The sequence below is a fragment of the Acipenser ruthenus genome, chromosome 8 (assembly GCF_902713425.1).
Source record: "Acipenser ruthenus chromosome 8, fAciRut3.2 maternal haplotype, whole genome shotgun sequence".
Taxonomy (NCBI): domain Eukaryota; kingdom Metazoa; phylum Chordata; class Actinopteri; order Acipenseriformes; family Acipenseridae; genus Acipenser; species Acipenser ruthenus.
Window position 1 is genome coordinate 27,232,410 of NC_081196.1, and position 15,115 is coordinate 27,247,524.

General features: G+C 38.3%; 1 protein-coding gene across 3 annotated transcripts in view; it reads right to left on the reverse strand.

Moving 5' to 3' along the window:
* Window positions 1–15,115, reverse strand: part of ift88 (intraflagellar transport 88 homolog) — a 115,248-nt gene that overhangs the window by 22,222 nt on the left and 77,911 nt on the right. For all 3 annotated transcript variants that reach the window (XM_034011769.3, XM_034011768.3, XM_059028763.1), the window contains 4 exons: window positions 15,030–15,082; window positions 14,676–14,741; window positions 13,952–14,058; window positions 10,699–10,759 (listed from right to left, as the gene is read on the reverse strand). In XM_034011769.3, coding sequence (XP_033867660.3) covers window positions 10,699–10,759; window positions 13,952–14,058; window positions 14,676–14,741; window positions 15,030–15,082 — 287 coding nt within the window. The remainder of the gene's footprint in view (window positions 1–10,698; window positions 10,760–13,951; window positions 14,059–14,675; window positions 14,742–15,029; window positions 15,083–15,115) is intronic.

Consider the following 15,115-nt stretch of genomic DNA (forward strand, 5'->3'; position numbering starts at 1 on the left):
TGTGACTTGCCAAAAAGCTCCAGTTTTGACTCATCTGTCCAAAGGACGTTCTCCCAGAAGGATTGTGGCTTGTCAATATGCATTTTAGCAAATTCCAGTCTGGCTTTTTTATGTTTTTCTTTCAAAAGTGGAGTCCTCCTGGGTCTTCTTCCATGGAGCCCACTTTCGCTCAAAAAGCGACGGATGATGTGATCAGAAACTGACGTACCTTCACCTTAGAGTTCAGCTTGTATCTCTTTGGCAGTTATCCTTGGTTCTTTTTCTACTATTCGCACTATCCTTCTGTTCAATCTGGGGTCAATTTTCCTGTTGCGGTCGCGCCCAGGGAGGTTGGCTACAGTTCCATGGACCTTAAACTTCTTAATAATATTTGCAACTGTTGTCACAGGAACATCAAGCTGCTTGGAGATGGTCTTGTAGCCTTTACCTTTACCATGCTTGTCTATTATTTTCTTTCTGATCTCCTCAGACAACTCTCTCCTTTGCTTTCTCTGGTCCATGTTCAGTGTGGTGCACACAATGATACCAAACAGCACAGTGACTACTTTTCTCCATTTAAATAGGCTGAATGACTGATTACAAGATTGGAGACATGTGTGATACTAATTAAAGAAACTAATTAGTTTGAAATATCACTATAATCCAATTATTTATTATCTTTTCTAAGGGGTACCAACAAATGTGTCCAGGCCATTTTAGAATATCTTTGTAGAATAAGCAATAATTCATCTCTTTTCACAGCTTCTTTGCTTTATTCTATGACATACCAAAGGCATGCAATTTTAATTTAATCACTTTTCAGGAGGAATGAAGCATTATTTCAATGAGCTGTAAGGGTACCAACAAATTTGAGCACGTCTGTATATGTATATATATATATATATATATATATATATATATATATATATATATATATATAATTTACTATAAATCTATTAAACACGTACATATATAATACACCATATTCCTTTGAATTTAAGACGCGCTTTAACAATTTTTTGCTTCTCAAACATACACTGTGTCTTAAATTTGAGTGCAGTATAGTGATGTGCGTGTGTAAAATTGCCAACAAAAGACGTGACTATCCGAGTACACAAACAGCAACATGACTGACTGCGGAGAAAAGACAACAAAGGCGCCTGCCCAAATACACAAGAAGCAACGGGACTTTTACTACTTATAAATGGCAAACCAAGCTTCCTAAGGAATTCCAAGAGAAACGTTTACAATTTCAGCATTTCTAACAAACAGTACCAGCTTGGACAGATCGGAAATGCTGATCAGACACCAGTATTTTTCCACATGCCAAGCAATACCACAGTACTTCAATGCTGTTGTGGTTGCTGGGTTACTGGGATGCCAGTGAGTGGTGGTACGTTGTGACGGTCGGCGGTTGCCCCATGCACACATACACAGAAAAACACAAAAAGAAAAATGTATCTATTCCAGTTTAGCAAAAATGGGTGGAAATGAGAACCCCTATATGATAACTCCCTTTGTTGATAGTTAGTTGAACATAGGTCATCATAACACCTTGTTTCTTTAAATTTTCATTTATGTCAAATAATATCAATAATATCCAAACGATATAATTCTCAAAAAATCACCAGACACAAACAAGCTAGCTCCACAGAGTTCTTAACTAAACAAAACAAAATATCAATTTGTAGCAGCTGCTACATGAAACAAAACAATTGACAGCATCACTTATATGCAGTTGATTTTGTTTACATGAATGTGCTGCTCCTTTCTTTTAGTTGTTCAGACTCCAGACAGGTAACTTTTTGAGTTTGTTCTTGGTTCTTGTTTTAAATTCAGCGGTCTCCCCCTGTGTTATCCAACAGATGATGACCAACTATGGCCACACCCTGCGTTTTGAAAAGCCCTTAGGACTGCCACAATGTGTATGACAGAGACGCCATCTTAAGTATTATACAGTGAGCAGCACAATAAACAAACTCTGTGGTTAATCTACAGCAACACTGTTTTTAAGCATAATTGAGGTTGTAGCTTTGTAAACACATATTTATTTGAAGTTTTATTTTTTCCTCAAATTGAGGGTGGTAAAGTTGGGCTGCGTCTTAAATTCGAGGGTGTCTTAAATTCAAAGGAATATGGTATACAAGTTTTCCTACAAACAGTAGCTTCCGCAATTCTGAGCCTTAAATCTATGAACAGAGCTAAAATACCAGCACCAGCAGCTAAAATACCATCTACATCAAAATGTTTAGTACAGTACATTTTTAAAATGCTGGTAGTAAATCTACAATAGGCTACTCTACTCATCCACATTTCCCACTACATAATATTTGTAGTGTCTTTAGAGCTCTCTTAAACATATTATATAAATATTTTAGAACAGACGTGTAGCAGACAAAAAGTAATATTACTATATACAGTACTGTGCAAAAGTTTTAGGCAGGTGTGAAAAAATGCTGTAAAGTAAGAATGCTTTCAAAAATAGACATGTTAATAGTTTATATTTATCAATTAACAAAATGCAAAATGAGTGAACAGAAGAAAAATCTACATCAAATCAATATTTGGTGTGACCACCCTTTGCCTTCAAAACAGCATAAATTCTTCTAGGTACACTTGCACACAGTTTTTGAAGGAACTCGGCAGGTAGGTTGGCCCAAACATCTTGAGAAACCAACCACAGTTCTTCTGTGGATTTAGGCAGCCTCAGTTGCTTCTCTCTCTCTTCATGTAATCCCAGACAGACTCGATGATGTTGAGATCAGGGCTCTGTGGGGGCCATACCATCACTTCCAGGACTCCTTGTTCTTCTTTACGCTGAAGATAGTTCTTAATGACTTTAGCTGTATGTTTGGGGTCGTTGTCATGTGCAGAATAAATTTGGGGCCAATCAGATGCCTCCCTGATGGTATAGCATGATGGATAAGTATCTGCCTGTACTTCTCAGCATTGAGGAGACCATTAATTCTGACCAAATCCCCAACTCCATTTGCAGAAATGCAGCCCCAAACTTGCAAGGAACCTCCACCATGCTTCACTGTTGCCTGCAGACACTCATTCGTGTACCGCTCTCCAGCCCTTCGGCGAACAAACTGCCTTCTGCTACAGCCAAATATTTCAAATTTTGACTCATCAGTCCAGAGCACCTGCTGCCATTTTTCTGCACCCCAGTTCCTGTGTTTTCGTGCATAGTTGAGTCGCTTGGCCTTGTTTCCATGTCGGAGGTATGGCTTTTTGGCCGCAAGTCTTCCATGAAGGCCACTTCTGACCAGACTTCTCCGGACAGTAGATGGGTGTACCAGGGTCCCACTGTTATCTGCCAATTCTGAGCTGATGGCACTGCTGGACATCTTCCGATTGCGAAGGGAAGTAAGCATGATGTGTCTTTCATCTGCTGCAGTAAGTTTCCTTGGCCAACCACTGCGTCTACGGTCCTCAACGTTGCCAGTTTCTTTGTGCTTCTTCAAAAGAGCTTGGACAGCACATCTGGAAACCCCTGTCTGCCTTGAAATTTCTGCCTGGGAGAGACCTTGCTGATGCAGTATAACTACCTTGTGTCTTGTTGCTGTGCTCAGTCTTGCCATGGTGTATGACTTTTGACAGTAAACTGTCTTCAGCAACCTCACCTTGTTAGCTGAGTTTGGCTGTTCCTCACCCAGTTTTATTCCTCCTACACAGCTGTTTCTGTTTCAGTTAATGATTGTGTTTCAACCTACATATTGAGTTGATGATCATTAGCACCTGTTTGGTATAATTGTTTAATCATACACCTGACTATATGCCTACAAAATCCCTGACTTTGTGCAAGTGTACCTAGAAGAATTGATGCTGTTTTGAAGGCAAAGGGTAGTCACAACAAATATGGATTTGATTTAGATTTTTCTTCTGTTCACTCACTTTGCATTTAGTTAATTGATAAATATAATCTATTAACATGTCTATTTTTGAAAGCATTCTTACTTTACAGCATTTTTTCACACCTGCCTAAAACTTTTGCACAGTACTGTGTATATATATATATATATATATATATATAGATATATATATATTATAGTGCCGTGAAAAAGTATTTGCCCCGTCTGACTTTCTGCATTTTTGCACATTTTTCACATTGTATTTGGTCAGATTTTTTTGTGGGTTGTAGTAGTATACAGAGGGAGTCTGAGAGAAAAGAAAAAATGACACCAAAGTTTGGTGCTTCTTTCATTTGTTTGGTGTGCAAGGTAATCAAACATGCAATCTTCAGGTGTGAAAAAGTTATTGCCCCCCCTAGTTAACTCAACCCAATTAAAAGGGATAATTAGGGTCAGCTGAGTACTTTGGTTAACAACCGGCCTGATTTGGGCCAGCCCTGCCCAATATAAATCTGACTAACTTTGGCCCTTACCATCAGATTGAAGTTGTCAGCACACAAGTTTTAGAGGCACATCATGCCACGAACAAAAGAAATTCCTGAAGACCTCCGGAAAAAAGTTGTTGATGCCTATCAGTCTGGAAAGGGTTACAAAGCCATTTCTAAGGCTCTGGGGCTCCACCGAACCACTGTCAGAGCCATATTGTCCAAATAGAGAAAGTTTGGGACAGTAGTGAATCTTCCCAGGAGTGGCCGTCCTGCCAAAATCTCTCCAAGACCAAGGCTTAAAATCGTCCAGGAAGTCACAAAGAACCCTAGAACAACATCCAGGGATCTGCATGCCTCTCTCGCCTCAGCTAAGGTCAGTGTTCATGACTCCACCATCAGAAAGACACTAGGCAAAAATGGGATTCATGGGCATGGGCCTCGTTATGTCTGGCGAAAACCAAACACTGTATTCCACAGTAAGAACCTCATACCAACAGTCAAGCATGGTGGTGGTAGTGTCATGGTTTGGGGATGCTTTGCTGCATCAGGACCTTTGAAGAACAAGAAATTTAAAGTTTTGGAATGGCCTAGTCAAAGTCCAGACCTAAACCCCATTGAGATGTTGTGGCATGCTCGAAAACCCACAAATGTCACTGAGTTGAAGCAGTTCTGCATGGAGGAGTGGGCCAAAATTCCTCCACGGTGCTGTGAGAGACTAATCAATAACTACAGGAAGCGTTTGGTTGCAGTTATTGCTGCTAAAGGTGGCGTAACCACTTATTGAGTCTAAGGGGGCGATTACTTTTTCACACAAGGGCATTGGGTGTTGCATAACTTTCTTTAATAAATAAATGAAATATGTATCAAATTTTTGTGTTATGTGTTCACTCAGGGTCCCTTTTATCTAATATTAGGTTTTGGTTGAAGATCTGATAACATTCAGTGTCAAAAATATGCAAAAATGCAGTAAATCAGACAGGGGTCAAATACTTTCACGGCACACATATATATAGTGATTGATGATAACTGGGATAATCTCACATCGATTTCAAAACTTCTGAATTGACGACACGCACACACTGTCCTTCTCCAGTGTTGGCGTCACGGCACTGGCTTCCAGTTCATTATAGGATTGATTTTAAAATTCTATTACTAACATTTAAGCACTTAATGGCCAGGCACCAGACTATTTAATTGAGATGTTAACTCCATATCAGCCTGCGTGTACATTGAGGTCAGCTGACAGAGACTTACTTTGTGTTCCGAGGGTAAAGCGCAAAAGGAAAGAAGAGGCTGCTTTTTGTTATAATGCTCCCAGACTGCGGAACTCACTGCCATCCTCTGTCAGAGATGTACCCTCAATGGCAATTTTTAAAACAAGACTTTTAAAACAAGATACATTTTTACAACATAGCCTTTTTAAATTGAATGTACTTTTAATGTGTTTTGTTTCTGCTGCCTCCAATGGTTAAAATAATGTTTTCTTTTAGCTTGTATTACATTGTTTTTTTTTATCACTTCTGTACTAATTATTAATTATTTTTTAAATTCTCTCCTTTAGTAGACATGTTTAATTTCTCTGTATTTTAAATGTATTTTCTTTGTAAAGAGCTTTGAGTTGCTTTTAGTATGAAAGGTGTATATAAATAAAGTTATTATTATTATTATTATTATTATTATTATTATTATTATTATTATTATTATTATAGGGGATGAACCCAATCAAGTTCTGTTCGTCCACCCTACTACGACTAATAATAAGTACCTGAATCCGCATTCTGCAGGGATGGTGCAAGGCTCTCACCAATAGAATGTGGTTATATATATATATATATATATATATATATATATATATATATATATATATATATATATATATATATAAAGTTGTTAATGGTGATCCAGTAGATGCTAATCCACCTGGGACTGATGTTATACCCTGTATTTGTCTTTTTGAACAAATTTGTGAAACCAACAGTTTGTTTTTCTTTTTCATGTTTTTGTTCTTTGAAAACAAATCTTCCTCAATGAATGCAAATTGTTATAGATTTTGGGGTGTACAAACGGGACATTTTTTGTCCTTGGTAGGTACCCAGGATAGATGCTAGTTAAGACTAGTGTACAGTGTATTGCATCTTATAGCTAAGGCACAGAAAAGTCTAATCTCAAAGCAATCGGCTATCCGATCATCAAAGACCAAGATAACAAAAGTGTAAAAGGATGAAAAAAATATCTGTGCTGTGCAAAGGGCTGTGTTATTTATGTATTTATTTATGTATTGCCAATAGCTGTGTTTTTTTTATTTATTTGTAATAGCTTCAGTATTTTTTATAGCCTTTCTTATAAAACAACCAACCTATAAAGCACTATTACGGGATTACGTCACAAACAGGATTTTCACTGCTTAAGTCTTGTAAGCATATGGTACAGCTTCCGGACATGTTTCCATGTTTTTGGTCAATTTTAAGGATTTCTAGTGTACTCCCCCTTTAAAGTAATACAATGCACTCCCTATAGTGTTTGTTATGAGGTACTTCACAAAAATCATGACGGTGGAGGGAGAGTATCGAGTTTTTAAGGTGTCTGTTTCTGGTGGATCAGAATTTTCTGACAGTGATTCATTTATATAATAAAGGTGTTCCTAGTATTTTTTAAACCATAGAATCTAAACCATGTATTGTGTTTTTTTTTTTAACAAAAGCTCTTAATTCACAAAATCACTCAGGTGAAAGAATGTTTTGTATTTTGCCCATATTTCAAAATGCTTCAACAAAACTTATAGGGAGCAGTGTAGGGTCCTTCAGATAACAGAATGAAATGTTTTTGTACCTTTCTCTTTGGTGTTATTAATACTCACATTAAAAAAATATATATAAATGGATCACTTTCCTCCATTATTGTTTCCTTAGCACTTAAAGTAGTTGTGGTAAAGCCATTGCTTAAGTAAACTAACTTGGACCTCAAAGTCCTTAATAATTGTTGGCCAATCTCCAATCTGCCATTTTTAGATAATGTTCTAGAGAGAGTTGTTGCCAATCAATTATACATATTTCTAGCTCTTAATAGCGTATATGAAATCTGGATTTCGTGCTGCCCTTGTTAGAGTAGTAAATGATCTGTTGATAAGCTCTGCTTTCCTTTTATTTATCCTTTTAATTATCCTAGATCCAAGTGCTGCTTTTGATACTGTGGACCTCTCCACTTTATTGAATGCTCTTGAAAGCTCAGTGGGATTGTCAGGAGGTGTCCTATCTTGGTTCAGGTCTTATCTTTCCGATAGGTTTCAGTTCGTCTCTACTGGGGAGGTGAAATCGGCATTGTCTGAAGTTGTCTGTGGTGTTCCACAGGGCTCCATTTTAGGTCCTTTGTTATTTTCGTAATATATGTTACCTTTAGGTGACATTATCCGCAGACATGAGTGAACTTCCATTGTTATGCTCATGATACTCAGATATATTTATCTTTAGAGCCAGGAAATACTTCTGCTGCAGTGTTATTAGCTGCTTGCCTTGCAGACATCAAGTGTTGGATGTCTCAGAACTTGTTAATGTAAAATTCCGATAAAACAGAGCTTATGCTGTTGGGCTCTCAGAACCAACTAAAAAATGTGGGATTACTTGTGTTAGACTTTAGCAGTCTCTCATCAGAACTAAAATTAGAAATGAGAAATTTGGGGGTAATCTTTGACTCGACTCATATTAGGAAAGTTACGAAAGTATCTTTTTATCATTTGAGAAATATAGCTAAACTTAGACCTATTATTTCGTTTTATCTGGAATTTATTGTAATGCACTTTTCTCTGGGATCCCAAAATGCATGGTGCCTCGATTACAGCTCATTTAGAACACTGCCGCTAGATTTCTGAAAAGTGAACCTATTACTCCTGTTTTGGCCTCTTTGCACTGGCTCTTTGTGTAATTTAGAATTTATTTTAAGATCCTGTATACTCCTTACCACACTCTTAGATCACAGTAGGCGGGGCTGCTGGTTATTCCCAGGGTGAATACAAATAACATAGGAGGAAGGGCCATTTCTTGTAAAGCTCCTAAATTAGGAAATGTTTTTAGGTCAAAATTGAAAACATATTTTTATAAAATTGCTTTTCTAGCTTAGTTTTTCTATTTTACAATCTAAACTACATTTTCGTTTTGTCCTTTTAAATTATAATGATTATATTTTTGTGTTAAACTCGTTTAAGTGCTCTAGTGCTACAAACTAGCTTTTTTTATGAAAGGTGTTATACAAATAAAATTTGATTTGATTTAATTAGATGTCAATTACATAAGAAAACTATGCTGCATTTAGCAAGAGAGTGTATAGGAAAGTGCAGTGCTGCACAAAACTATTCATTCCCCGATCTGTGTAAGGTAAGCCCTTGCACAAAATTGTACACCAGGGTTAGAATTGGGGCAACAGTATAGGTTTACTCTGTAAATGTTTTTAATTTCACATTTGACAGCTACAGTATAAATATACGCCCAGTCACATGAGGATTCCAGCTGCCTTCACAAAAACAACACCTGCACGGCTTGTACTGGCTCAACTTAGGAAAATAATGAAAGTCTCCTGTTACTGCCCGAGAAAGATTTTTGGGAAACAACTGGTTATTGCAACTGGGTGGTTGCTGCCTCTGTATTTCACTAATGAGCCAAGAAGAAAACATACATGAGCAGAGACTAGCAAAGTCAACATTGTTATTTTAGTAAATTAGCAATTTTGAATGGACTGCAAGCCCTCAACTGTCATCCATTACAGAACTCATTCTATTTTTTTTAACTGCATCCGACAGTCATTTTTTGTCTATAACACTAAAATAAAGGTTTAGAAAATACTAAAAAGATCTGAATCTTAATTCAGTATTATTCTACTGTATATTTATATTTTCGTTTCATTCTGTACAAGAGTGATCAGGACCCAGCTCAGACTTTAGTGGTTGTATAACTCCTCTAATAAGTTATCAGTTCAGAGCAAATTTAGTAGGAGCTGGTTTGCTCAGATTGCAGACATGTTGAACATGAGGCATCTCAAGGCATTCAATATAAAAAAACAGGATTGGGTGCAGGACAAGTGGATTCCTTCATTACATGCAAAGTCAGCTTATTTTTTCTTTAACTAGTGTACTCTACGATGATCCATACCATTGGTCAGCTTGCTGGCTGACATGCTGGGAGGGTTTGATCCTACACATTGACGTTTTGTGCAAATATATAAAAGCAAAACATTTGGATTTAGATTTCTTTGACACAGGAATATAAACTACATAATACAAAAAGTTCTTACTAAAACACAGGCTGCTTTTCAACTGAGTGCAAACTACCTTAGTTTCCCACCGCTAGTAAACTAGTGGGTCTCGCTTACTTGATCTATCGCCATCAGCTAATAGGGCATTAGACATTGTAAAGTCAGAAATCAGGTTGATGGTGACAGATTTAGCTCCTTGCAATCTTTGTAAACTTACAACTAATGGTACAACTGGAACTTATTAATTTAACAAACAAAAATGTTCAGGAAATAAAAGTATTTAGGTAGACAACAGAACCATAGTTTCTGAGATTTGTTTAAATGAAAATAAGAGTTTTATCTAGTAAGATAAATATTCTCTGTTCTTCAAGTTGCAAATATTTAGACAGAAAAATCCTAGTTCTGAGTTTCCATATTCAGATATCCATTTAAGAGTCAGAGTATTTGAATAGTTGTTGGTTTGCAAAAGATAAATCACTGTAACTGATGCCATTGGTAGAAACATATATAAATAAAAGTATGTGACCTTGTCTGAAGGAGGCAACATTGTACAGCAATACAATATATTATATACATATATTAAAAAAAAAAAAAAAAACTAACTGTAATCCATGATAACCCTGCAAATTCAAATATTATTACTTCATTTTTTTTTAATATTGGTGACACACTGCTTTCTTACAAATACATTCTTAAAATATATGGTATATTTACTTACATGGTCTTATATTTACCAAAATAAAAGTTATATATGATTATTATTTTAGCTTAATGCACAGAACTACAAAAACTAATAGCAAGGGTAAGCTCTTTTCCTTGAGTATGTAAATTGAAGCTTCATTTCCTCTGGTCTTGGTTTAATGGTGAAATTGAGCAAGTAAAACATATATATCTGTAATCCTAACTAGGAATATTTTGTATTTGCATAGGTGCGTATTTCCCTGTTGTAAATTAGGATGTGAGTTTTTTGTGGATGAAAATATGGAACTGTGGAAGGAATATGAAGGTATGTCAAGAAACATTCAATATCACAAGTCATATACCACAGTCCGTTTAAGGGAATTTATATTCTCAAGTTATATAGTACAACTTGAAAAAATGACAAATGTAAATGTTGCAGTCTCAGTCATACTCACCACTGCTAGCACTGCCCTCTCTGTGGCCACGGGCACTGCCATCTCTGCCAGACCTCACACGCTGTGTTAAAATTAACAAAAAATAAAAATAAGAGAGAGAGAGTTAATTTTTGCATAATAAGTGATTAATGTGTGAATTAATCTGAATTTATATACAGTACATATTGGTTATCATAGTTTAAACATCAAGATGTGTTGTACTTTACTTACTGTATGATCTAAACAGATTTATTAACAACATCTGCAGTGAAAGACAGCCACTAAAAACTATAACCTCCATCTGTCTATCAGATGGGGACACAGCAATCTAACCTTATCATTATTTACAGACGCCCCACTTTTACCCGTACTGGGAACGCTTAGACGCTGCTCTGGCATTTTGTAGGGTGTCAATAAACCTATTGTTCAGACCCAGCTGGCTCAAATGCAGTCATTCAGGGGCCAGACCCAGAGCTGCAGGCTCGATGAGTCGGGATGCCATGAGGTCCCCCTTGCTTGACTGAGCAGGTCACGGTGCTTGGGCAGTCTCCACGGCTGGCCTCTCAGGAGCTGCATCAGGGTTGAAAACCAGAGTCTCCTGGGCCAATAAGGGGCTACTGATTTTCTCCAGACACAGCTGGAGCAGGGCAAGCAGTGGGAAGGCATAGGCAAGTGGTGTGCCAAGGCATCTACTGCCAGCAGGTCCCCGCCTCCTATTATGGAGAACCAGAGGGGACAGTGGATTGATTCCTGTGAGGCAAAGAGATCCAACTCTGCTCTCCTGAACCTCTCTGCCCGCAGTGAGAGGAGGTTCTCATGTGCCCAGAACAAAAGCTTGCGGACCACCCAATGGATACTGGCTGACCTGAGTCCACCCTGGTGGTTGATGTAAGCCACCACTTGTGCTGTCTGTATGGACAAGCACATGTCTCCCTCAAACCTCCTGCAAAGAATTCTGCAAGGCCAGGTAAAAAGCTCCAAAACATTGACGTGGAGACCCTGCCAAGGTGGGTTCCACACACCATACCCCTCCCTGCCATTCCCAGCCCAAGCTGGACACGTCCGTGGGGACAACTTCCTTCTTGTGACACTGCCCAGCGCTACGCCGAGGTGTAGATGGGCAGGCTGTTTCCTCCAAGAGAGTGCCTTTAGACAGTGATGAGACACTGTCAATAGGCAGTCGCGGTTCAATGCTGGCTGAAAAACCCTGCTGTTGAACCAAGCCTGCAGAGGGCGGACACACAGGAGACCCAATGGAAGGGTCTGAGAAGCTGCTGCCATCAAGCCCAGAAGACTCTGGAACGTCCCTACTGGGAGCGCTATGTTGAGCTGAAAGAGCTCTGAACAAGCGGCTATTCTCTGCACTCTGCCGTCCGACAGAGTGGACAGCAAACTCCTAGTTAGGAGGCTGTCTGAGAAGGCGTGAGCTGGCTCTTCGAATGATTCACCGTAAAGCCTTGAAGGTTAAAAGTTCCATGTGGACCTCTGCCTATGCTGGAGACTGGGCACAAATGAGCCAGTCACCCAGATAATTGAGCACTCTCATGCCTTTAGTCTCAATGGAGCCAGGATAGCTTCCATGCACTTCAAGAAGGCATGGGGAGCTAGGGAGAGGCCAAATGGTCCACCGTGGTGAACCAGTCGCCAGGCCTGATTGACTGCAACAGGTTGACCTGTCTGAGGTTGAGAATTGGTCTGAGGCCACCATCCTGCTTAGGCACTAGGAAGAACCTGGAGTAGAACCTTTCCTCCAACTGGAAGGGGTCTATCATGCGAATAGCCTGTTTTTGCAGCAGAGCTGCTACCTCCTGAGACACCACTGTGGAATCCTTTGGGTCAGAGACTAATATTACAGTCTGGTTCTGAACACCTCTGGCAGCAGGCGATCACTTGGAAAGCAGGCGAACCAGCTCCTTCATGGATTCCTGCATGCGGTGAGAGCGCTGCAGCACCTCGTCCACCACGGGACCAAATGTATGCCCTGGTGTAAAAGGGGCATCTAGCATCGGTGCTTTGTCCCCATCAGGCACATCTGGCTTTCCGAGGCACAACTGCCTACGTGCACTGGGTGGGGACAAGGGAGAGATCTCCTTCTGTAGGTCATGGCACTTGCAAGATTGGTACCGATACAGTACAGGTCTACTTGATTCACAGTTACCGCAGGTAGCAATGTACAGGTATGCCCACCTGTGCAAGCTACTGGCAAAACCACTCAGTCAGTACCCACAGGAGTCTGAGGGAAGCCTGCTTGTTAGTAAACTTACAGCCCTCGTAATGGTGATGCGAAACCTGCCACCAAAATGGCATCAAGATGCTATGGGATCAGGGAAGACTGCAACAGACACTATTGATACTCATTAAAAACAACGTGTGACAGTGAGAGAAGGAATTAGAGCTGCAAATCTCCCTCCCTCCCAGAAAGGGTGCTATGAACCGGAAGTCGCCATTTTCAAGGAATAATATTTTTATTGTCTAAGGTCTTTTTTTCTCCACTGGTTAGTATTTGTTGGCCAGTTATGGGCTGTACAGGTAAGATCACCAAATAACTACAATTCCTAGATCATAAGTTCAGACAGTTCTTTCCAACAAAGGCACACATGGTGTGAAAGACCTGACACCTGACACAGCAGGTTATTTGCTGCAGCTGTTTTTTAAAATCCTTGATAACCCAGCAGTGTCTTAAGTTCAAAAAGCAACTTACAATACTTGCATACATAGACACAGTTGATTATTTTCTAGTAAATCACTGCACTTTACAATCATAATTTTTATTACAACCTTTTTTTATCTAGTGTTGTACTTCATCTCTTTTCAAAGAATCCATTTTATCCAAATTACTCTGGGGACATAGATAAAGGTATAAACAGGCATTTGGATAAAGTGGACTATGCCCACCAGAGTTGATACTGTTGATACTGTTGTGGGACACTTCTGTTTAGAAAAAGAAGATTCTGCTCAAGGTTCTTGGTTCTTAAATTACTTTCATGATTGCATCTATTGTAAATGCATCATAAATGATTTATATATAAAAAAGAGTTATGAATTAAAATAAAATAAAACACCAAATAATAATGTTCAGATTTTGATGTTTTTGAGGAAAAAAGTAATCAAAAAACAAAACACATCTAATTATTGAAGACAAATGAGTGGCCAATATTTTCCTCAAATGTTAACGCATAAAATACACTGGTGTTCACTATACTGGAATTTAGGTTGAATTTTTTAACCACTAAAGTTTGAAGAGTCAAATAAGCAATAGCAGCAGATATCTTACCTGCTCTCTTATCTCCTTCATTTTCTCCACTTTCTTCAGTTTAGTAGCATATTCCTGAACTTCTTTTAATCCCATGTCAGTGCACAGGCGAACCAAGAACCGCAAACCTACAGTGTAGAGAGCATCAAAGAAGACATCAGCATCAGATAACATCACCATTTGATCTAAATACATTCTTTATCAACATAGTTACCACAGAACACAGACACTTTTTTTACATTGTAAAAATTACAGCAAAACATGATTCTGTCTCCATATTCTCTGCTTCTTTGAAAACTAAAACTATACATCCCGTTTTTTACTTAAGGGTTAACATACAGAATATAGACTGGAATACCTGGAAATCATGTATGTGATGGACTGATGTATCATACATTGTAATTAGAAAGGTTTAATACAATTATACCTGCTTGAAACAGAATAGTCAGACTATATGGCTATAAGCTGACTGCTCTGCTCGTAAACTGAGACTCTAAACAGAACCTTGGAATGTTTGATTTGAATGTGAACTTTAACGCACAGCTTCCTTAGCATAAACAAGTAAGCAAGACTAGAATGTTTGATTTCTCGACAATAATGCAACACACTGGATGTGGCCAACTGTAGCCATTAATTCTGGAGCCACATTATTATGTTGGCTATCAATGTTATATTTCTGTATTTTCATTAAATAAATACAAGTTTAAATAGGGATCTGTAATACAGATCTGAAGGGATAAATTACATTCAACATTTTCGGGAAATTTCCTGTGGATGTCTTTGTAGGTCTCCAGTGCTTTCTGGTAGTTTCCTGTAAAATTAGATGACAGGTAGTGGCCTTAGAAACATTATCAAAACAACATCCTTTAGTTTTAAACACTTACATTTTTGGGGGAAATAATTTAAATGGTCATATAGGCTAAATATTACAATGAGATATATATTGTACACATTTAAAAAATATCAAAGAACAATGTTACACATTTTGTAACAAAATGTATTGACTGTGCTAGATGGTAGCTTATAATATCTCATAACAATTGTAATTAAAGTCTAATTAACAAAGCATTAATAAAAAAAAAAGTCATCAGTAACATACCACTTCTTCTGTAGCAGCTGGCCACCATTAGTTGCCATTTTACTTGGGTCGGCCTAAAATAAAACACATACCATCAACTTGTGTGA